The sequence below is a fragment of the Pleurodeles waltl genome, chromosome 9 (genome assembly GCF_031143425.1).
Source record: "Pleurodeles waltl isolate 20211129_DDA chromosome 9, aPleWal1.hap1.20221129, whole genome shotgun sequence".
Taxonomy (NCBI): domain Eukaryota; kingdom Metazoa; phylum Chordata; class Amphibia; order Caudata; family Salamandridae; genus Pleurodeles; species Pleurodeles waltl.
In genome coordinates, this window is record NC_090448.1 from 941,035,560 (window position 1) to 941,060,192 (window position 24,633).

The following is a 24,633-nucleotide window of genomic DNA, read 5'->3' on the forward strand; positions in this document are numbered from 1 at the left end:
GCCAGAACCCACGGACCCTCTGGAGGAGCTCTGGGCACCACCCCTGGGGTGGTGATGGACAAGGGAGTGTTCACTCCCCTTTCCATTGTCAAGTTTCGCACCAGAGCAGGGACTGGGGGTCCCTGAACCGGTGTGGACTGGTTTATGCATCAAGGGCATCAAATGTGCCCTTCAAAGCAAACCAGTGGCTTGAGGAGGCTACCCCTCCAAAGCCACTCACACCTATTTCCAAAGGGAGATGGTGTTACCGCCCGCTCCCAAAGGAAATCCTTTGTTCTGCCTTCCTAGGCTTGATCAGATCCAGCAGCAGGAGGGCAGAAACCTGTCTGAGAGGTGGCAGCTTCTGGGCTGCCTGGAAAACCCTGTAAGACTGGTGGTAGCAATGCTGGGTGTCCTCTAAGGAGCCTCCAGAGTGCATGTAATCATACTTCCAAGACTTGCAGCAGTATTGGGGTATGATTCTGCCCTGGTTCGGAGTTACCATTATGTAGCCTCAACATAGGTAGTTACCTATGTCCAGTACACATATAAAATGGCGTCCCCGCACTCACGAAGTCCAGTAAAACGGGACTGGAGTTTGTGTGGGCACCTCTGCTAGAGCAGGGGTGCCCTCACACACAGGTACCTGCACCCTGCCCTCTGGGCTGAGAGGGCCTACCATAGGGGTGACTAACAATGACCTGGTGTAGTGACCTGTAGTGAAAACGGGTACATGCACCCGTTACACGCACTCTGCAATGGCAGGCCTGCAGGACTATTGCATGGGCTCCCTATGGGTGGCAGAATAACTGCTGCAGCCAGTAGGGATCCCTTGGAACCCCAATGCCCTAGGTACTTAGGGTCTATATACTAGGGACTTAAATGGGGGCACCAGTATTGTGGGGATATAAAGTTACCAGCAACTTAATTTAGAGGAGAGAGCACAGTCACTGGGGTCCTGGTTAGCCGGATCCCAGTGAACACAGTCAAACACACTTGTATACCGAAAGATAAGGGTATGACTGCTATACAGTATTTTTGGGACAAGAGAGATGCCAGTTTCTTACAACACTCATATATGTTAATGGACCTAATTGAGCTTGTAATGGATAACAATGTCTTCTTACATGAGGGGGCCTGGTATAGACAAAAGCAGGGTGTCGCCATGGGAGCTACATTTTCACCGTCTTTTGCAAATCTTTACATGGGACACTATGAATACCATCACTTATGGAGCAGAGGCCCACCAGAACTCACGCAATACATCATATACTGGGGCCGCTACATTGATGATGTTCTTCTTTTCTGGTCGGGTGATTCCACCACATTAGACACGTTTCTCCATTACTTGAATAACAACTGCTACAACATACATTTCACAAGTCATTCCAGTACCAGCTGTGTAGACTTCTTGGACTTAACACTGTACATGAAAGACACTCCCATTTTTTCAAAATTGTACAGGAAACCCACGGCCTCAAACTCGCTCCTTCACGCCAGCAGTTCGCACCCATACTCTCAAATCTGAGCCATCCCTTATGGTGAGGCTACTAGAATTAGACGTAACTGTCAGGAGGACCAGGAATTCAGGACACAACTAGAAATTTTGGAACGTCGCTTTGTGAAGCGCGGGTATTCTAATAAATTGCTCAGGAACACACATGATCGAATATTAAAAGTTAAAAGAACATCGTTACTTTCTAAAAAAAACACCTAAACAAGCTGGCACAAGGAGGCCACCAGCATTCATAACCACCTATAGCTGTGCAAGTGCTGACATATTCAAAATTGTAAAAAAACATTGGAATATATTAACATCTGATGAGACCTTAAAAAAGGTCTCGGAAAACAACCAGACATGATCTATCGCAGGGGACGCACCCTGAGGGACCAACTATGCCACAGTTTTCTGCCTACTGTCATGAAAGGTAATTGGCTTCCCTCACCACCCTTAGGTTTCTATAAGTGTGGACGCTGTAATGTGTGTGACTATGTTCAGGACAAAACCGAAAGTTTTATGCATAATACAGATGTCACACATACCATCAGACAGTTCATGAACTGCAATACTAAGTACACTGTATACTGCATCATCTGCACCTGTAAGAAGATATACATTGGGAGTACCATCAGACCATTCAAGGAAAGATTACAGGAGCACATCAGGGCAATCAGAAATAACAACACTGACTATCCTTTTGCAGTTCACTTCAACAAGGAACACCCACTACAAGAAAGGCTTGATCTACATACATATGGAATTGCCACCCTGGGCAGTTGTCATAGGGGTGGTAACAGAACTCTCCGGCTTAGGCAACTAGAGAGTAGATGGATTATCAAACTACGAGCAGTAGAAGAGGGCTTAAATTCAGAGAAGGACTTACATGTCTTTCTGTAGTTCATATTGTACTATTCTACTTTTCTCTCAGGTAACTCATCTTCTTCAACAGCACCTATGCATCTCTGAACGTATAGTGTCCGCACTAATATACTATTGTCCCTTCCTGTTTTTCTCAATTTATCAGTTTTCAATGTCTTTGGTTCTCATGGATTTCTTTTTCTGTATTACTGTTTTCTTTTCCTGTTTATTTTATGTTGTTTGTTTCTTGGGACATGCATATTAATTTCTTTGTGTTTTCATAGTTGCATCATTCTCCTATTGGATTGTTTAGTTGTTAATTTCATGTTGTACTGGCACTTGTAAAATCATAATTATGTTTTCTCCCATCAACAATTTCTGGTTCAACTGAGTTGTTAAATTACTTCTTGATATTATCATTCATGTAACTTTTATTTGTTAGACATACATGCATCATATGTCTTTTCTTCTGGGTGTGCTACTTTCTAGTAACTCTCTTTATCTTTTTCCTCTGACATCCGGTGTCTCACGCATTTCTCTTTCTTTAATCAATTGATATTCCAATATGGCGTCTGTTTTCATTTCATTTTTTCTACTGCACTACAAAGGCAGTCCCTTTTCTCTTTCAATTTTTTTAGTCGGTTTTATAAAGAGGGAGCTTACTACCGGCTCGCAATTACCATATGCAACGCCGTTAACAGATTCAGCGAGCACCGCATCAAGGACTGAAGGTATGCTCTTATGAACGCTGGCAGCGCGGTGGGCTAGCTTCATAAGTTTACGGGGACACGCAGGCTTTTAAGCCGCCTGAGACTGTCGTAGCGTGTTACACATATTTGAATACTTGTGCACGTTACTTTCTATTTACTTATTTCAATTTTGCCTTATCTCGGCTATAGCAGACGAGTTACGTTTTTTCTTCGTTTCCAAGCAAACAACTTGCTATGGTCATTACGCTGGTCCATACAAATTATCACCCATTCTATTACTTTTAGATCTTTTTCTCCACAGCTAAGCTGCTCCTGTTTAACCATTCTACTACCCTTTGTTTTTGTTTCACGAGATAGACTACATTAAACTTTACTACTAGGGGGTTACCACGTTGTTATACACTGCCTGCTCAGCATTCGCTCTTTTTTACACAGGCTTACCATGGTCCTCAGACAATTCGTTCATCAATCGCTATATCAATTCATAAGACATTAGCATTCTCTGGCATTTTGGAAGATCGAGTGAAACTCCTAGCTTTAGGTATGCTCCTCTCTCTATCACCTAGTACTTTTTTTACCATATTTTTCTCATCCTTGTTTTCATGCTATACATGTTTCTGACCTCGCATGTCTTTTTCATGATTAATCATTACTATCTCACCACGCTCATGCTGCTACACGGATCTTATCTTAAACTTTGGCATCACACAAGCACTGCGGTTTCTTTTGCCCCTCTCACTTTTTCCTTCTTTCTTTTTATTGTTATTATTGTCTTTTCCCCCCAACTCTTTGTATTCTTTCCTTTTTCTCTGATAGCTTCGCTTTGGATCACTGGAGTTTTTATGGGCACTGTTTTTGGTGTTAAACAATACGACATAATAACGATAGGCTTATTGTTATCTTTCATGGTTTATCACAATTCTGTGGCACAAATCAGGCTTTCTCTTCTATTCATGAATCTTTCTTTTGGCAGTAAATGTATTTTTCTCAACACTAGTGACATCAGTGTTTGATATATTATATTTGTACATGTCCACAGCCTTGAAAAAGTCTAACCAGACGAAACATGTGTCGGCTGTTGTCCATTTGAACATGAATTTTGTTATCACCGTCTGACTCTGGGCCCAGGATGTCTGATTGGGCCAGATGTCATCTGTTCACCTAAAGACATTACAAAGGAATAAATTGGAACCTCTCAACTTCCTAGGATGTGCCGTGTTTTTTTTTTGTTTTACAGTCAAACACACTGACAAACTGGCCAAAAGTGGGTGTAACCAAGCTAGAAAGAGGCTACTTTTCTACAATGGCAAACAAACTTTCAGAAACGAGGTTCACACAAAAATAGTTGAAATGTGTCCTTCCAGGGCCCGCAGGTAGCCTTAAGCTGCCACTGGGGAAAGCTGGAGGTCTCAGAGCTAATGGCAGGAGGAGAGAGGCTGATATATGGAAATAGACAGAGGTGAGCTAAATGAAGAGTAAGTTTATCTTCTCAGGGGGCCCCATGGACAGCAGGGGCCCTGGGCAATTGCCTACTTTGCTCACGTCTTAAAATGTCTCTGTCCAGCACCTCTCTGACTGCCTCCCTATCATACCAAGCCCCCCCCACCAAGTCAACCATTGAATTATACCATGAATTGCACGCAAGACTTTGAATGAATGCACAAACCCATACACAACCCGCACAATACCAACACATAACTTAGGTGATATTATTTTCTGTTGGTCTTTAACGACATGAAGAATGAAAAAGTGTATTTCTCATCTCATGCTAATTTGCAGCTGTTACACAGTGCTAACAGCTTATTTGTTAAATAGCACCACAACCCCTAAGTGAACCATGGTGTCACAAGTTGCTGCTTCAAGCTATCCAGAAGCATCCTTTCTTTTGTACTTAATGGTGCTGAATATTAGCATTTTTCAGAAAGAATTCATCCAGATGCTTGATAAGCCACATGCAGTTTGGCTGTTTTTCATAACCTACAATGGGGTGTCTCTGGAATTTTACATTTATAAAAGGCCTGGTCCTTTAGGCAAAAATGGGGTTTCTTCTTATGTTAAATTGCACGCAGTATAATGCAGTTTACACTAGCATTGAGTTTTCAACTGTACAGCTTCCATTTGCTTCGCCTTTCTTTTTCATTTGACAATTTTACACTGTTCACAACCTTAGGAATGCTCAAACGAGTCGCCTGCGGCAGTGATTAGAACCTGTGTCGCTATTAACAGCCTCATTGAACTAGCTGCTTTACACATTTACGAGTTCATGCTGGTAATTTTTGCGAGCCACATTGAAAATTGGTACATTCTATATTGAAATAAGCCTACTCATGCAAAGAGTGTAACACACCTCAATAAACAGAGGACATTGAATGCTCAAACTTCACACAAAAGAGACAATCTTAGCTAGAAAGTGAAAATATGAATTAGGATGTACTACTTAGGATGGAATTAAAAGCATAAAACGAGCTATCTGCTTTCCTTCTTTGCGCAGTCTGGATTTGCCTCCAAAATAAAATAAATACAAGCAATTTAAAAAGGGTAAGGCAACCTAGTGCCCCTTGTTATATGACCCACGGGTAGGGGTTGCATGGGAAAAGGAATGGAGGTAGCTTTTCGTTTTTTTTTTTTTTAATAGTCTGGACCATAACGCTCTTCTACCTGGATTTTAATTTAACATTTAAAATTAAAGAAGAATACATTTTTAGCGGGATTAAAAAATAAAGTTCATGTAGTTTGTGTACAGGATTTCCTTGATGTTATTAGTTCTATAACACACTTTGCAATCTGCCAGTCCCTTGACTCCCATGTTTAAACACTGTGCAAAAAGGTCCAGCCGAGGAAGTAAGGATAAATTATTTGCCAATGATCGGAACAGAGATCAGAGCATCCTGTGCCTATTAGATCTAGATTCATTTGGAAGACCTTCTACCGTCGATCCCAATAATTGCACCAGCAAGATGGATGGGCCCATTTTATGAATACCCCCACATGTATTGTACTGCAAATAGTCTGCACATAGTCACACCTTTTAAATTGGTAGTTTGCAGTCCAATTTGTAAGTCCTAATGATGGCTATATGACATGAAAGCCAAAACCTGTCAACCACATTGAAATAACTGTTGACCACTAAGAATAATTATGTAAATAATCTGGGAAGTTGTTCCAATGAACTAAAATGTATGTGTATCGTAAACAGTTACTGAACTGCGCCATGCAAGGGAGGTTAATTTAAAATTGGGATAGCAATAGAAGGTATTACAAGCATTGTTTTGTTACCCTCTTAAAAAAACTGGAAAATTGTAAGAAAGTTTTTAATCATTGTTCTATTTTAGGCAAATCGTACACAATTGAGTGATTTTGAATTCCTGAACTGATAACTGAATGTGCTTAATTTTCCTAAGCTATCAACAAATAAAGAATTTCAGGGGAGTTTTGTAATTAACTAGTGGGAAGTAACTTGTTGTGTTTGGTGGTGTGCTTTTGAAGGCTATAAAACCTTGACTATGGATGGATTTAGGGCCAGATGTATCAAAGGTTTTTACCCATTCTATGTCTATGGGAAAATGTGTTCATACATGTGGCCCTAAATCCTTTAACTCCTTGTTCTACTGTGTTTCATGGCCTTCTCCACTTTCTGCATACTATATATTTGCTGACATGAGTTAAAGGGAATATTTCCAATAAACCACTTTGTTTTCTTTTCTTGCAGGTGATCAGGGATTTTAAAGCTGCCATACAGCAGACTTTGGACATCCTCTTTCTTCCTGAGGGAAACTTGTTCTTTACCAGCACTGACTCTGTAAGCCGGGATTCAGCTGACCGCACTATCATTGCTTGGGATTTTCAGACCGGTGCAAAGATTTCCAATCAGATTTTCCATGTAGGTTACAAAGTTTGATCACATTTATTCAGAAACCTACCCCAGTGTATTACACTGAACAGTTTGAAAAACGTTTGATTTTCACTAAACTCCTGTGAGTTAGTGAGCAATTTTGCCTCAAACTGGGATGAGTGTCAGTTATATTAAACTTCAGCTCTTTGAACTATGCCTCTATAAAAGGTTTGTGAAGTGGAAAATGGTATTAGCTGGAAACCACAAACACTAAGCCCCTATTGAAAGACTTGTTTATCAATTTTCTTATATCAAGGCCATTGCACTGCAGGAAATACACACAAAGAAGTGTTTCTGTACAAGTTCACATTTTAAGACTGGCTTGACAGCGGAGCTGTCTATTGAGGTATTGTTACCAAATCTTTAAAATATTGAGTGGATTTGACAACACCAAGAGATTATTATTCTCGCACTTCAGACATTGGCTGCTTGTTTTGCATTTTTCCACCTCCTGTGGATGCTTGCATTGCAATTTCTGAGTGACTATTTTCATCTGCAAAATACACTGAATCATTACACTTTCAGTCCAAACCAAAACCAATTCTTTTGTATTTTTTAATGCAGTAGTTTCTAAAAGTTTTCATTGGGACTCAAGTGTAAATCATTACCACCACCACCTTTACTAATATTATCACTACAGCTCCTTCTGCCATTACTGTTACCCCTACCTTTACACAGCCACCATTCACACCATCATCTTCCTTTCAGTTACTAACAGCAATGTTAACATTTCTGCTATTACCATGACCATCACTACCGTAGTTATTACCGCTGCCATTAAGACTACCGCATCATGAGCATGCCTTTGTTTGCATGCTTTGCTACAGGAAAGCCTAACCTATTTGTTTTACCATTGCTGGCTTAATATAACAAAGGGACTTCTGAAAAAAAAGGTGCATCACTACTTAGGGCCCGATTACGAGTCTGGCTGTCTGAAGGCCGCCAGACTCGTGGTGGAGGTCAGACCGCCGCAGTTGTGGTGGTCTGACTGCCATATTATAAGATTGGCGGTCTGTGCCACCAGAAGACTGCCGTCTCCGCCAGGATCTCTGATCCTGACGGGATGACAGCAGTCGTGGTTGTAATCAGCCACGGCCGCGCTGAAGTCAGTGCCGCTGTGCTGATTACAACAATGTTCTCCACCAGCCGAAAAAGCTGGCAGAGAACAAGTGCAGGGGGCAACAGGGGGGGCTCTTCACTGTCCACAACATTGTCATGGGCAGTGCAGGTGCCCCACTCGCTAGCACCATCAGAATGCACACTGTCTGGCTGGCAGACTGCACATTCTAAGGGTGCTAGGGGGGCCCCCTGTGCGACGGCATTGGACTCAGCTTCATGTGAAGCCAAGTCCTATGCTGCTGTTTGTTTTCCACTGGGCTCACAGGCGGAAACCTTGCTTTCCGCCAATCAGTCCAGTGGAAGACTCATAATGTGGCAGGTGGGGAGACCGCCACCTCTGCTGCAGTCTCCTCACCATGGGTCTGGTGGTCTGGTTTTCCAACCGCCAAACTTGTAATCAGGCCCTTAGTCTCATCTCACCACTACTCATTCAGGCTTTTTTCCTAGTCACATACTAACTGTAGCAGGTTCTCTCCTTGTGAGTATGACATGACATAGCACGTCTCAGGCCGCCTGGGTTCTTTCCTTTGATAGATTTTCAAGATATTATGAAGACGACATTAGAATTTTTCAAAGTAGAAACCCATCGCTGCCTTAAACGTTTTGTAGATTGTTACAATATCTGAAATAGGAGACAACAGGATGACATTAAAAACAGCAGTAATTCTCATGATAAAAAGGCAGCTCAGTGAGAAGTATATCCAGTATGAACTTAAATGATGCTTCAAAAGCATGTTACTCACTCTCAATTTTTGTGTTGGCTTCACCTTAGGCGAAATATGCTTTTTTATAAAAATTCATTTATTTTATAACTACCTTAAGGGTGTGATGATTCCGTATTTATCTGTCTCCCCTATTTCTACAAAATATTACAATGTATAGAAACAGTTCATCCATGATGTGTGCGTTCATTGACAATGCTTCGTGAGTTGTCTTCTTGCCGTGAAGAATATGATGTAATTTGCACCATTGTGGACATAGACAGGACTTCCTTCCGGTGGTGAATACTTCAAGGCAGTGACTACAGTGGGCTAAATTCACCGGTTTTCCAGAAAATATAAAACGTGTTCAAATAGAATTACTACTATTTTTAGCGAAAATGTATGTCTATTTTTGGATTTCACTACAAATTCCAGAAGTGCTCCTGGAAATCTATGACAGTTGTAAACTTCGAGGTTGCACAATTGTGATGACATGTATAATTCTGCATGCAGAAGTGTAACACGAGATTTTCTTATAAAAAATCTTGATGGACATTGGTTTATTGACTTCTACTGTACATTTCATAGTGTTCTACGTTTCTGCCGTACATCGCCTCCCTGGGCAAGCATTGGACTGCTTGACTTCATTTAGGGCCAGATGTATCAAACATTTTTGTGATCGCAAACAGCCCATCGGGCTGTTTGCGATTGCAAAAATGCATTTGGTATGTATCAAATCTAATTTGCAATTCGGTAATTTGTTACCGAATCCCAAATTGGATTTGCGTCTACATACCGATTCGGTATTAGGAAGGGGCGTGTCAAGGGCATCCCTTCCTAATACCGAATCGTATAGGTATGTATGATTGTTTTCTGACCATGAATGCAGTCGCAAAACAATCGCAGTTACCACTGAGGCGAAGGGGTCAGCAAGGGAAAACATTTTTTAAGAGCAGGGAGTGGTACCACGGACCACTGCCTATTCTTAAAAAATGAAAAGAAAACTTTTCATCATCCCATTTTCTTTTAAGGAAAACGGGCTGCATTAAAAAAGCAATCACAGACATGGTGGTCTGCTGAGCCCAGGCAGGCCACCATTCCTGTGATTATAACCATTCACAATGGGTTGCAAGTTGTGACCTACCTCATGAATATTAATGAAGTAGTTCAATTTGCGAGCCCGTGCGAATCACTATATGAAACTTCTGGAGTTTCATTCATTCCAATAGCGGTTACTTATTGCGATTCGAAAAAAATCACAATTTGGTAATCGCTGTTGGTAAAAATGATACATCTGGCCCTTAGTCTCTACATCAGACCTAAATATAAGTTTTATTCATAATAATAATGACGATGATGATAATAATATTAGTTTTATTTGTGAGACACCATGTAATGCACCAGGCAGGATAATCTTCTTAGATTGTAAATATTAGGTTTATGATATACAGTGTGTAAAATAAATGTATTTTTGTAACATTTTATTATTGTAAAGTATATTTACAAACTTTATCATGTTTTCTTTCAGGAGCGTTACACATGCCCAAGTTTAACATTGCACCCCAAAGAACGAGCTTTTGCTGCCCAAACAAATGGAAATTACATGGCTTTATTCTCTACACAGCGTCCATTCAAAATCAACAAGAAAAAAAGATATGAAGGACACAAGGTATTTCTGCTTCTATATAGATTTTCAACTCCTGACACATAAGCCAATATATTTTCTCTCAGCACAGCATATTGTATTGTATTACATTTGGCCGTTGGACGAGTTGTCAGATCCCAGGTCCTAGAGTAATTTTAGAAATTTGAATTGAATTCTATTTTCTATGGCATACAAAAGTAAATGTTGCCAACAGTACTTCTCCACTACATCACATTAGTTATCTTGCATGACAATAATATTGCGTCCTCTAACCGACAACCACTCACTACATTTCAAGTGAGGTGTATGTGAAGGAAAGAATAATAATTATATCGTTTTCATAACAGTGTAGTGGAAAGTGATCTTCATTATCCGTAACGCACGCTTACCATTTTGTGTGCCTTCTGTATAGCACAGTACTCCAAACTTCCTGAATGTAAGCGCTTTTAGAAGCAGAAGAGGCTGACAGTGTTCATTAAGTGCAGGTGCTGAGCTGGAAAGATGCTCCATGTGTCAGATGGACATGTGTTGGAAATAGCCCTCTCTGCGGGATCACCCCCAAACATTTTGTATTTTTCCCTCCACGTTTTGCTGAATTTGTTTTTGTTGGCCCTAGGACTCTTACCATTGCTAACCAGTGCTAAAGTGCTTGTGGTGTCCCCTTAAACATGGTTGGATTGGTATATACCTAATTGGCATATTTAATTTACATAGTACAGTGCACTACATGTGTCCAGGACCTGTAAATTAAATTCTACTAGTGGACCTGCAACACTGCTTGTGCCACACCCCCCCTTCTCTTAGGAAGCACTTGAAGACATGTCCCAGGCCTGCCCTTGCAGTCTGAATATTGTTTCGCAGTTCATGTCAACTTGGCATTTAAAACCCTTGCCAAGTCTTAAACTCCGTTTTTATTACAGATAGGCCACCCCTAAGGTAGGCCCTAGTTAGCCTGTAGGGCAGGATGCTGTGCAATTAAAAGTAAGGCCATGTACTTTTAAGTCTTACATGTCCTGGTACTGAAAAACTCCCAAATTTGTTTTTCACCAATGTGAGGCCGACACCATTCATAGATTCACATTCAGGATTCCTTTTTACTTTTACTAAGCTGTAATTCTTAATTGAGAAGGCATAGATATGTCATGTTTAGTACCTTTGGAAATTTAATAATACATTCTCTTTAATGATAAAGTCAGATTTATTGTTACAGTTCTGAAAATGCCACTTTTACAAAGTTTGTGTTTTCCTGCTCTTAACCCTGTGTGATTGCAAACTGTCTCCAATGCACCTCTGGAGAGGGGTGACAGCTGAGCTTTGTGCAGTCCTCCTAGATAACCACACAGAAAGGGAGCTTAGGTGTGACAGATGGGCCATCCAGATCCTGATTGGCCATCCTGTGCAGGACGGGAAGGAGGAGCTGGGCACAGCCTCACACTTAAACCTGAATAGTCTGTTCCCTGTCCCTACACAAAGAACTGCTTAACCCTTTGTAGTGAGTCTGGAGCCAGGACGGTAAGGGAGGATCTCTGTGTACTTCAAAACATTTCCTTGGTGTCTCCCCCACTTCAAAAGCACCACTTGGTATAAGAACTAGACTTCTGACCCTATCAACTCAGCTCACTTCTGAACCTGTGGATACTCTGCCAGAAAGAAGGACTGCTGGGCTGCTGTAGGACTACCATTCTGCTTGACAGCAGCTCTTGAAGTACTGCTTTCTTGCTGTGTGTTAGAAATGTGGTATTTGGTTGGCAGTCACATTGCCCCCTGTCCAAGCAAGGACCCTCACTCTAGTCAGGGTATAGGAGAATCACACTCAGTTAACCTCTGTTCACCCCCTTGGTAGCTTGGCACGAGCATGTAGGCTTAACTTCAGAGACCAGGTGTAAAGTATTTGTACCAACACACACAGTAATATTGTAAAAACACCACAAAATGATTCAACACAGGTTTAGAAAAATAGCCAATATTTATCTAAACAAAACCAGACCAAAACAACAAATATCCGACATACACAAGTCAAGTTTTGAATTTTTAAAGATTAAACTCAAAAATAGCGCTTTGAAACACAAAATGCTTCGATGAGGTGATAACACAGTGTTGTGACAGAGTCGTTCCGAACAATCCAATGCCAACGGCGCAGGGTACGGAGTCACATAGACACCCAGGTACAGTACCTTAGTAAACCGTGAAAACAAGCCGGTGCGCGAAGTCAAAGATCGCGATGTCGCTGGATCCGAGGTGGCGTTGGTTCCGGTGCTGCGGGGCGAAGGAGCAGCGGCATCACAAAGAGGTTTCAGGTCCTTGCTGCGGAGCAGCAGAGGTGAGGGGGCATCAGGGAGAAGCATTGAATCCACGCACTTTGGGCGGAGTTGGTCACGATGTGTTGTGGTGACTTCCATGGAGTCACGTGCTTTGGCAAAGCTGCAGCAGTGTCAGGCCTGTGAGGGTCGTCGCACTTCAGCGAGGACCACGGAGTCGGTTGCAGGTGGCGTCACAGGATTCAGCAGCGGCATCGGTCCAGAGTCTTCCGAAGTCGGTTTTCTTGGATTTTCACCAGCTTCTTCTTTCAAGTGCCCAGTGACTGGATAGGGCACTACTTGTCAGGGCAGGTGTCTCAGCAGAGAGTCCAGGGGCCCTGAGACTTCAGAACAGGGGGCAAGCTCCGTCTAAGCCCTTGGAGATTCTTTTCGAGCAGGAATGCACAACAAAGTCCAGTCTTTGTTCCCTTTCACATGTAGAAGCAGCAACTGCATAATAGCCCAACAAAGCACAGTCACAGGCAAGACAGCACTTCTCTTCAACTCTTCTCCTTGGCAGAGGTTCCTCTTGATTCCAGAAGTGATCTAATTTTCAAAGGAAAGTCTCTCTTGTTTGGGAGAGCCTGCCTTGTCAAGGGCAGGCCCCAGACACACACCAGAGGGTTGGAGACTGCATTTTGTGAGTGACCACTCCTCCCCTCCCTCCCAACACAGATGGCTCATCAGGATATGCAGGCCACACCCCAGCAAAGGAGTTTGACCAGGTTATTGTCAGATCATCCATAACTCCTTGCAGTATGTATGTACGAATCAAAGCATACATAAATTAAATAGCAGTAGCAGCCTTACCATGTGTTCGCTCTGGTATCCCCACCAATCTGAGCTTAGTCCTTCAATCCCAGTTGTAATGATCGGCCAGCTATTATTTCACAGAGCAAAGTTGTTTTTTAAGAATGGAGTTGGGTTCTTAGCAACTCATTTTTCTTGAAGATCTGAAATCCTTTTTAACATTGCCTTCATTTGTCCCGCAAATGTCTCAAAAATCGTCCTAATTTCTGCCATCTTAGAACCTAGTGTTTGATCAAGTGAATCTTGGAATGACTTAACCACCTGAATTTCAGCCTGGAATGTTAACAATACAAATTGGGTTTTTGTATCGGCCCAAATATCTCTTAATTCAAACCGCCCAGCTCAACAAGATCAGAGGCCTCTTTTAGACTGCTTTGCACGGGGCTTAAGGAGGACTGCTCAGCCTCACTTATCCATCTTTCTGCCACAATAAGGTAAGTAGCTGACTTTACATTTGTGGCAGCTCGATTTACCATACTAAACAGTGAAAACAGTTTTGCTGCAGAAATTGGGTGTGATTGGCTACAGGCCGAGTTTGTGACAATTAAAGGAGAGAGGGTTGTAACAACCTTCCCTTTTATCAAAGTAATTGAGCTGGATACTCCTGCGATAAGCTTCGGGGCATTTAACCTGTCCATATTGGAGACTAAATTCACCACTACTCCTCCGTTGCTGCCCTGCTTCTCGATATCCATGCCTTTAACAAGCTTTGGATTTTGTGATGGAAATTCCAGATATCTTCTGTCTCATAGCTCAGTGGGGTGCTAATCTCTTGGGTGTCGCTGCTAGATGTTAATTTCTCCCTTCTTTCTTGATCTGCCATATCCAGGTGGAGCTCTGACACCGTTGCGTGACTAGACTCGGAGCTGTCCTTTCTTCCAGGGGTAAAACATCTGTTTGTTTCCTCAGCTTCCACAAATTCTTTAACTCCACCTCCAGCAGCAAAGCCTCTTTCCTCCTTGCACTAAGAATTGCAAGATGAGCCTTAGATTGATCAGAAACACAAGATGAACTTCTTTTTGTTGCCAGTGTCTTGCACCATTCATTAGTATAACGTTCTAAAGTTTTTCTCATTGGGGCTGCTAAATTAGCATTAGATTTATTTTTTGGTATGGTTAAAACATCCTTCGGCCTTTCAAATTTTAGGCTGAGGAAATGGCTCACTGAGATGCTTAAAGAAGAGCACTTTCATCACTAGTACTGGTACAGAGCACTGAAAGACAATGGAAAATCAAAAGGTGCCAGTTCACCATACATGGGATACTTCACCCTTGGCTCTCAGCTCCTCAGGAGCCTAACCTTGTTTCCCCAAGGCAGGCAAATACTCCAGCCCTGTCCAATCAAGCAGAACAGCTCAGTCTCCGTCTGAAAGCTTGGTGTCTCGTTAATGCCACCTTAAAGTCCCAGCCAAAAACCTTGATGCTGCTCCCTCCTGGAATCACTTTCAGGCTAAGGCGAGTCTAGCTCCACCAACAGTCTTGAAAAGCTGAATAATCTCTTGGTCCTTAATTTAGATCACGCACAATGAGATAGAGTGCCAGTAATCTTGAAGCAGCCTCTGGCATTGAGGGCAGCAGTCACCACGATGTCTCAGCTCAGGGGGCGTGGCCCCATACTTATTGCACGTGACATGCACATGTATCCCTCGTTCTGGAAATTCTTCAACTTGAAAGAGACAGACGTGTAGCCTTCTCATTCATAGCTTAGTGTAAAGAGAGACCTGAGAAGGAGAAAGCCTTTATTCTCCAGTTCCACTCTTGTCAATGTAACACTGAACTCAGTGCGAGGAAGGATAACCCCAGAAACCAGTTTTGAGGGGACACAGTGAAGGGGATTCCTCTTTTCCATAGCTTCACCTCTGAGTGGGCAAAAGGGCTCTGCACAAGGGAGCAAAGGTTTCCCCATTTTGGATCTTAGGAGTAAGGTGCACTGTGGGGTGGATACAGCAGGACTAACGAAAACTGCTGAAAAAGTGGATAAGGGTACTGGAGAGAACTTTTACCCATTGGTTAGCGAGTGACCAGGAATCACCCACACCCAATGGCTAGTGCCATCCATGAATGGGCACCCCAAGGAACCCTACTTATAACACTTTATAGACATGCACAAGACCAGAAGTGGACTATACCTGCTGTCTGTGACCTGTGTAGAGATGTGAGAGGCTAGACATCTTCCCACTTGTCCCCACAACTGAGAGGAGGGGTCTAAGGGTCCGTTGGCTGACGTTCAATGGTGCTGAAGGTACACAACAAGCTGCAATAGGCCTTTTTCGGGGGTGACCAGTTGACCGGTCAGAACTAGAGTTGCCTTGACCGTGGTGGTAGCCATTGCTTGAGTAATTTTTGGTCCCTAAGGGCTGTCCCTGGGAGCCTTAGAAGAGACCAGAGGTGTTCTAGAAACCCAGAAAAGTTGGGATTTAGAACATTTTTGAACTTTTAAGACCTCTACGTCAGAGAACATCATGGTAAATTTGTCTGCTTTCAAAGCAACCCCCTTAAGTAGAGCTTCAGGATTGCCATGATGGAGGACTTTGAAGTCTATAAAAAGACTAAGGGCCTGACTGAGATCTTGGCGGACAAGTTACTCCCTCACAACGGTGACGCCTATCCCGTCCACTGAAATATAAATCCCTTTATATTCTTTCGGATTTATATTTCAGTGGATGGGACATCCGTCACCGTTATGATGGAGTAACTTGTCCACCAAGATCTCAATTAGGCCCTAAGTCAAAAGGTGAAATCTTTGAGCGGGACGAACCCGTTTGGTGTATCCATTCCTCATTCCATAACCATGACAAGTTAGTGTTATAATTCCTTGAGGTAGGCAACCTCCCACACTAAATATTAGTCTACTTTCTTACATTCTTCCAAAGTGCTGTATAAACCTCACAAATTTAAAAATAAAGAAAAGGGCCATGTGAGGCCATGTAGCTAGGGTATTAGTTTATTTAAATGTCAAATAAAGCTAGTATTTCCCATTAAATTAAGGATGTGTGCAACAGACTTTACATAAACCTTGTAGCTGCCCTTTGTAGTACATCTAATCTATCATTATCCTGTTGGAAATTTGGTCTCCAGAATACATTTATCATTATTGAAATACACAGTGGTAGCACAATTTTATTTTTCCTGATAGTCATAACACCTTACAAAACCCAATACTACTTTGTGTCTTCCAACTTTGAAAAGGGGCTTGCATTATTTTTGTTCTTATTCCTTAGCCCATTCTCACTTACTGTTAGTTTTATCTCGCCCTCACCATTTATTCTGAATATCCTGCCTTCTGATTATGTTTTACCTATACCATCACCTATAACTTTGAGCCTTTAACTTTCTATATAATATTTGTATCAATATGTTCTGATTTATCAAAGTCAGTTTATCAGAATTGTATTTTAAATGTAATTTCTTATTCAGACTCCCTGTTGTGAAAACGTTGGAAGTAATTGGATATAAAAGCATCCTTATATTTATGTTCTGCCAGACTGCTTGTAGTGCTTTGTATTGCACTGCAGGGTGTCTCTGTATCAGATGTATGCCTTTGAAACTTAACATTGTGGCCACATCTTAGATCGGTCAATAATCCCTTTTCAAACAACTGTGTAATATGCAAAGAGGAACATCCCCGTCCTTTTGTAACATCAGTGACAAAAGCACTGAAACAAATGGGCCCTAGTACTGACAGTTACTCTTCTCAACTGGTCACTAACCTCGCTAAAGGGAAGTCTTTTTATGAGCCAAGCACTAACCTGGGACTTATGCAATAGGTACTTAATTTGACTACAAGCCACGAGCGTAGAACTAACTGAAGTACCTTGCTGATGTCTTAGGAAACAACATCCATCATTCTTGTAGGATCTGAGTTCAGAGTCATGTAGTCAACTAAATCTTTTTTCTGATAGATACTTCTAACCCCAGATGTATCACCTTTAAAATATTCCCCAGGCGCCAGACTGAATCTCAAAGTATTTCATAGATAGTGCTTCTGCACGTCACTTGGTGGTGCCTTGCTGTTCCACCTGGACATCATTCCACCCTAGAAGTGATGGAACGGAGCCACATATAAGAAGCACTACTCTCTGCCTACATCAGTTCCTTTCTATCTACGCCTTCAAACTTGTATCCAGAGTTCTCCTCCCACTTTTGTTGGTCATTCAATGACTCCTAAAATGATATGCATTGTGCCCCCTTCCAAATCTATAGGATTCAAACCTGGGTGTGACCGTAGAAAACTGGTTTCCGTCACAGACCCGCATGAGGTTTGTCTTTTGTGCTTGGGCTTGAGGAACAACTCCTGAGTAACATGAAGAGTGTGGCCTCATGCACCTGAAGTCTGTCCAGGACTGCAAAGCTGTACATTACACACTGAAAGAATTCATGGGTCTTTTGAAAGTCCTGCTGTCGCTTCAAATCAAGGGTGTGGACCTGATCTTGCAAAAAGTTTTCTGTGAGGTCAAATCCTCTGATAAGTTTAAGTCCAAGCAGAAGCAAAAGAAAGCTAAGGAGAACTCAATCACATCCTGCCACAAAAGAGAAGTTGCAAGGGATTAAAGGTGCCAGGAGAACTCAATCCTACCCTGTCACAAAAGAGAAGTTGCAAAGGAGTAAAGGTGCCAGTTGATCAGGCTCTCAACTGGGAGATGATCCCGCAATTGATCCGGATGTTCCCTGAGTTCCCCATGCCATTTGCAACATTGCAGCAGGTCTAAGCCCTACTGCATATCTTTGGCACTCTTCCATATCCTTCTGGTGTGCCTTCAGGCCCCAATGAACTGCAGAGTCCATCAACTGAATTACTTTCAGCAGACCCAGCCACAGTGTCATCTGAATGCCCTAAACCCGACATAGGTGCAGCACCTACTCTGGTGCAGACTTCCTTCATGGCTTCAAGACCTGCGCCAGTCCCTCCTTCATAGTTCTGGGGTGGGGTGAAGGAGAAACTGGTACCAACTGTGATGTCTGACCCGAACCAGCATCAGCTTGAACCCAACCAGTGCTGTGTTCCAAACCTGCTACAGTTGACATGGTCCCTATTCAATCTGCGTCTGATCCTCCGCTTCCACTACTGCACAGGCGCACTCAGAGTCTCCATACCTTTTCTAACTCTGTCTCTCTGACCAGAGCATGTCACCAGCCAGACATGACAATGGTAGGAAAGGGGATGATGTAACCCTCCCACATGCGTTGTGATTATGTCATTCTGTACATAGGCTTACAGGAGACTATTGGGCTTGATACTTCCCTGATACATTATTGAATCTGACCAGTGGAAGAGAGAGCTTCCTTTGCTGAGGTAATTCAATGAGTATCTGAGGTCCTGGACCTAGAACTGTGTCACTTGAAGTCAAGACAAATGTCCTTGCAGGAATTTTGTAACCTGGGTGTTGGAATGTTTTGCTTATGCAGGGTGATCCCCAATCTTTTTCCTCCTGCCTCCTATTTTTTCTGACCTGTTGCTGTTGACTTTTGGCTTTTGAACTCTGAGCACTTTACCACTGCTAACCAGTGCTAAAGTGCATATGCTCTCTGTCTAAATTGTATGTAATTGGTTTATCCATGATTGGCATATTTGATTTATTAGTAAGTCCCTAGTAAAGTGCACTAGAGGTGCCAGGGCCTGTAAATCAAATGCTACTAGTGTGCCTACAGCACTGGTTGTGCCACCCACATAAGCAGCTCTCTAATCATGTCTCAGACCTGACATTGCGGTGTCTGTGTGTGCAGTTTTAACTGTAAATTCGACTTGGCAAGTGTACACACTTGCTAGGCCCAAACCTTCCCTTTTCTTACATGTCAGACACCCCTAAGGTAGGCCCTAGGTAGCCCCAAGGGCAGGGTGCAGTATTTGGTTAAGGAAGGACATATAGTAATGTGTTTTATATGTTCTGACAGTGAAATATTGCTAAATTTGTTTTTCACTGTTGCAAGGCCTGTCCCCTTTCATAGGTTAACATGGGGGCTACCTTTAAATGTGATTAAAGTGTAGATTCCCTTTGGGAGTGGATGGACATGTGGAGTTTGGGGTCTTTGAGATCACAATTTAAAAAGACATCTTTTAGTATAGTTGATTTTAAGATTGGGCGTTTGAAAATGCCACTTTTAGAGAGTGAGCATTTTCTTGCTGATACCATTTCTGTGACTCTGCCTGTTTGTGGATTCCCTGTCTGGGTCAGTTTGACAGTTGGGCTAATTGCACCTCACACTAGACAGTGACACAAAAGGAGCTGGGGTGGAGTCTGCATTTCCTGCTGAGCCATCTGTGCTAGGAGGGAGGAGAGGAGTGGTCACTTACACCTGAAAGGGCTGTTCCTGTCCTCACCCAATGCAGTCTCCGATCTTCTGGTGAGTGTCTGGGGCCTGGCCTGGGCAAGGCAGGATTTCACATTCAAAAGAGACTTTACTTTGAAGTAGACCTACTTCACAGGAGAAATTGGGTATGAGAAGGGCACCCAAAACTACAGACTTTAGATCACTTCTGGACATCAAGAGGAACCTCTGCCTGGAGAAGAGCTGAAGAGCTGAGGACAAGTGCTGCCCTGCCTGTGACTGTGCTTTGTGGAGCTATCCTGCAATTTCTCCTTCTGCCAGAGTAAGAGGGCAAAGACTAGACTTTGTATGCCTTCCATCTTGTGAAGAAATCTCCAAGGGCTTGATTTAGAGCTTGCCTCCTGTTGTTTGAAGTCTCAGGGACAGCAAGACTTCTCTCTGCCAGCACCTGGAGTCTCTGGAGAGACTCCTGCTCTGACAAGTGGTACCCTATCCAGTCCCTGGGCCCTTGAAAGAAAAGCTGGTGGAGAGCCAAGGAAATCGACTTTGGACGACTTCGGACCGATGCCGCTGCTGAATCCGGTGATGCTGCCTGCACTCGACTCCGTGATCTTCGCTGGAACGTGACGACCTTTGCAGGCCCGACATCGCTGCAGCCCCCCCAAGTCCGCGACTCCGTGGAAGTCGCCGCACCATGTCGTGACCGACGCCGCTCGAAGTGCGCGGATTCAACGTTTCGCACAGACGCCATGATCCCCGACTTCGCGCATCGACTTGTTTTCACTCTTTACCAAAGGTAGTGTACTTAAGGGTCTACGCGACTCCGTGTCCGGCGCCGCTGGTGTCGGCATGTTGGGAACGACTCCGTCGAAACGCCGTGTTAACACCTCATTGAAGCATTTTGTGTTTCTAAGTGCTATTTTTGAGTTTAATCTTTAAAAAATCATAACTTGACTTGCGTATGTTGAACATTTGTCGTTTTGGTCTTGTTTTGTTTAGATAAATATTTCCTATTTTCTAAACTGGTGTTGTGTCATTTTGTAGTGTTTTCATTGAGTTACTGTGTGTGTTGGTACAAATACTTTACACCTAGCACTCTGAAGTGAAGCCTACTGCTCTGCCAAGCTACCAAGGGGGTAAGCAGGGGTTAGCTGAGGGTCATTCTCTTTCACCCTGACTAGAGAGAGGGTCCTTGCTTGAACAGGGGGTAACCTGACTGTCAACCAAAGACCCCATTTCTAACAGTGGGCCACCCTCATCTGAGCCCATGCTACCATTCAGTAAAGCCCTTAATTGGCACTTGGTCGAGGTACATGTTCTTACCCGCTGGGCCAGACACCAGAGATGGGGACCTAGCATCCCTGATTTCCTCACACAGCATCCTTCTTCAGAGAGTCTGTTGGTCCAGGCTTCCAATAGCAAGGTCAACCCCATTTAATTTCCTATGACCCCCTCTTCCCCCAGACAAGGAGTCGCAGAAGATTTAGGCTTTCTGAAAACAAAAGGTCTCTTTGGCTAGCTTAGCATTGAGGTCAGGTTTGTTTTGAGGCCCATTATATCCACGCTCTCTGGACATGGCCAGCGAGATCTTGCATGCTGCCCTGGAAGAACATAGGGCACCAGTGTTCATGATTCACTATTATCTCAATAACCAGGTTCGACAGGAGGATCCTACAAGATTTTATGGTCTGAGCCCACTCAACAGACCATCCACTTTCAGGAGGTACTGCTTTGGTATGTATTCTAAAGATGAGGAATCTGTGGTTAGAAGTGTCCTTCCAAAGAACTAGTTACTTACATTTGGTAGCACTCTCTCTTTCTGGTGGTTACTGTATCAAACCACAGATTCCTCACTGTCCTCTCTCCTCCCTGTTCTGTTTTGTGGTCCCCTTTTACAAAATTAGAGATCTGCATTTTGGTACTGGCATTTGTTTTGTGCTCCGCATCTAAGATTGCAGAAAATAGTCGAGTAAGAAACTGACTTCAGCATGCATGCATGCATGGGTGGCAATGGAATGAAGGCAATATAGATCTGCACAGTTTCACCTAGAGGTGCATGGGAGCATAGCTATGGAAAGGTTATGGATCCAGTCTGCCACCTCAAAAATATTCTAAAGGTGATAACTCTGCAGTTAGATAGCATTTCCACCAGAAAGTTAAGTAACTTGTTTGTGTGGCATAATTTTTCTCTAGCAAGACCATTGTGTCATAAACTTTCAAATCTTTGGGATTCAAGGTAGTTCACCAACTGAGGTTTGAGTAGTTTTTCTATTAATTTTACAACCCCCTTGTCAAACAAATGAGCCTGCAGTTGCCAGTCTCCTTCCACTTTGCCTCCATATTAGTGAAGAGTTTTTATAGTTGCTCTTCTTCCACCTTTGGTACCACACCAGTGTTCATTGCATGATTAAACCAGTTTGTCAGTGATATTTCTAGTTCAGCCTAATGGCTTTATATATGATAGTTTCCTCCAAATAATTATTAAACAAAATAAGCAGCCAAGCAAGGACCAGAAACGTGAAATAAATTTTAAAATATTTGACAATAGGTTCTAGTCATAGTGGCAGCTGCTACTGGGATTGCATTCTAGAGGCTTCCTAGGAGATAAAACTAATGTTGACCATGTGGTTATATTCAAGCCTAGACCCAAGCTGCTGCCTGATTCTACCTTCCTCGTCACCCTTTCATATTCTCAGTTGCTGTGCAACCTTTTCTTAGATGGTAGAGACTTTTGCATTACCAAATGATGTAGAATTTGGCGGATGGGTTGCTATGTCACAACAGTGACGGATGACAGATGTCCTATCCGCTGAAATCTAAATCCCCTTTTATATTCAATGTATTTATAAATATATAGTATGTGAGTAACGTGATTTGAAATTATTGTACCTGAATCTCCAAATTATATCACATAAGTGTTTTAAAATGAAATACCAATGCCATGTATTTCTTCATAAGTAAATCTCCATTTTCCAGCTACAAGTTTTTAAATTTACATTTAAGAGTGGAATAGTTCTGTTTTTTGTAAATCGCAGCACTGGAGAGGCACGCGAACAAAATGTAAATTTCTTCTACAACTAAATAATGAATATTGCTTTTTTTGTCACAGTAGCACTCTTCCTAATTAAATTCGTTGGGGTATAATTTTGCTAGGACAGATGTTACTATTAATATAAACTTGTATGGAAAAGAAGAAGGCTTTTCAAAACACATTAAATTCAAACAATCTTTTTTGTTTTCATGTGTTAATAATGTCCTAATTTATTAAAATTATTTACAGCCTTGGAAAGAGAATGAATTCATAATTATAACCAAATCAAATGATTTGGATTCAGTCATAAAAATGTTTTTGATATAGTGAATCAGCTAAAATCAGTTCAAATTATTTGAAGATTTTTGTTACATGCCCTGTTCCATCAGTGATGGTCTAACGATTTAACTCACCACATATTGTTTCCTAAGCATGTTTATTGTAATTGCACTGATCATCACGCACAGTGATGTATCCGAGTATGTTGGGGCATCTTCAAGCCTTCCTACTCACGTATAGGATTAGTCAATTCAGTTAAGTTACTTGAAACGGTGGCCACGCAAGATGGCTGGCAGAACGTGCCTCTAAGAGGCCCTCGTAACCCCTGCAACATCCTTCCTTATCCTACCTTTCCAAGTCTCCTCTGGCTCGGCTGCTCGGCGCCTGGTCCTCCTGTGACTGCCTTGTGAGCGGGGAGGATGCTTAGTGGCTATTTGAAGACATTGCTGGCTCCGCCTCGCAGCCTTCCGGCTGCGGCCTATTACAGTGCTTGAAGCTGCAGCCTGGAGTGACCTGGGCTGCGGGAGGATGAAGCTTGCGCTATCACCACCTGCTGGAGATCCTTGAGACGGGACAGTGTTTTCCTCCCGTCTTGTCTTGGTGCAGACCGGGGGCCTCCATATCTGTGCTGCTCGGCCCACGCTGGGCTCAGACTGTCAGCGGCCAACCGAACTGGCCAGCAGCCGCAGGGAGTGTCTTGTCTCTAGGGAACCACTGCCCAGCTGCTGAACATAGGAGAGGGGCCTGCTCCTTACGCCCCCTGGGGGACCCCCACTGGCCTGGCTAATGGTGCATGGCAGTGAGGATGCCTAAATGATGAAGGAGTAATTGAGGCCCTGAGCCCTAGGTGGGCCCCAATTATATTGTTGCGCATTGGTGGTGGGCCTCCAGTTGCCGGTGAGTCAGGGGCCACGAGCTGTCCTGGTGAGCCCTCACTGGGGTGGGGGCCCGATCCTGGAGGAGACAAGGCCACAAAAATACCTTGAGTACACGGGGGAGTCAGGGGCATGTGAGTATACTGGCTGGGTTGCTCATCTTGTGGCTGTCCCTGGGTCCCTGCCGGGGGGACCCCATATGAAACAAAGGCCTTGCAGGTGAATGGTGCCTGAGACCTGGACCCGGGGGGGCCTCTCAATGGCATTGTTTCTGGCACTGACTACTGCTCAGGCTGGACTTGCTGGGTGGCCCTGGGTGGAGCAGGCAAGGATTTGACTGCTCTGACCTCCCCGCATGCTGCACATCTATTGACAAGGGGAGGAGAAGGGAGACGGGCGTTGCGGCTTGGTTGGGGGCTCTCTGAGCTCCTGACTCCTCCAAAATAACACCCCTGCTGCCCTGCCCCCTAGTGTATCAGAGAAATATTCCCCTCTGCTGCCACCATTGGACGAAATAAGCAGCCAGCCCATCAGCGGGGAATACCATCATAATACCGCCCACGCGACTGGCTGAACCCGTGTGGGGGAGCAGGCGCCTGGCAGCATCTGGGGAGCCCTTACTTGCCCCAATGCACAGTTCTAGGGAGTCCCTTGAGAGGAAGATTGAAAT

At 43.3% G+C, this 24,633-nt stretch overlaps 1 protein-coding gene across 5 annotated transcripts in view; it reads left to right on the plus strand.

Moving 5' to 3' along the window:
• WDR25 (WD repeat domain 25) overlaps positions 1-24,633 on the plus strand; it is a 648,317-nt gene that overhangs the window by 557,637 nt on the left and 66,047 nt on the right. For all 5 annotated transcript variants that reach the window (XM_069208330.1, XM_069208331.1, XM_069208329.1 and 2 more), the window contains exons 5-6: positions 6,758-6,928; positions 10,289-10,429. In XM_069208330.1, the coding sequence (XP_069064431.1) occupies positions 6,758-6,928; positions 10,289-10,429 (312 nt within the window). The remainder of the gene's footprint in view (positions 1-6,757; positions 6,929-10,288; positions 10,430-24,633) is intronic.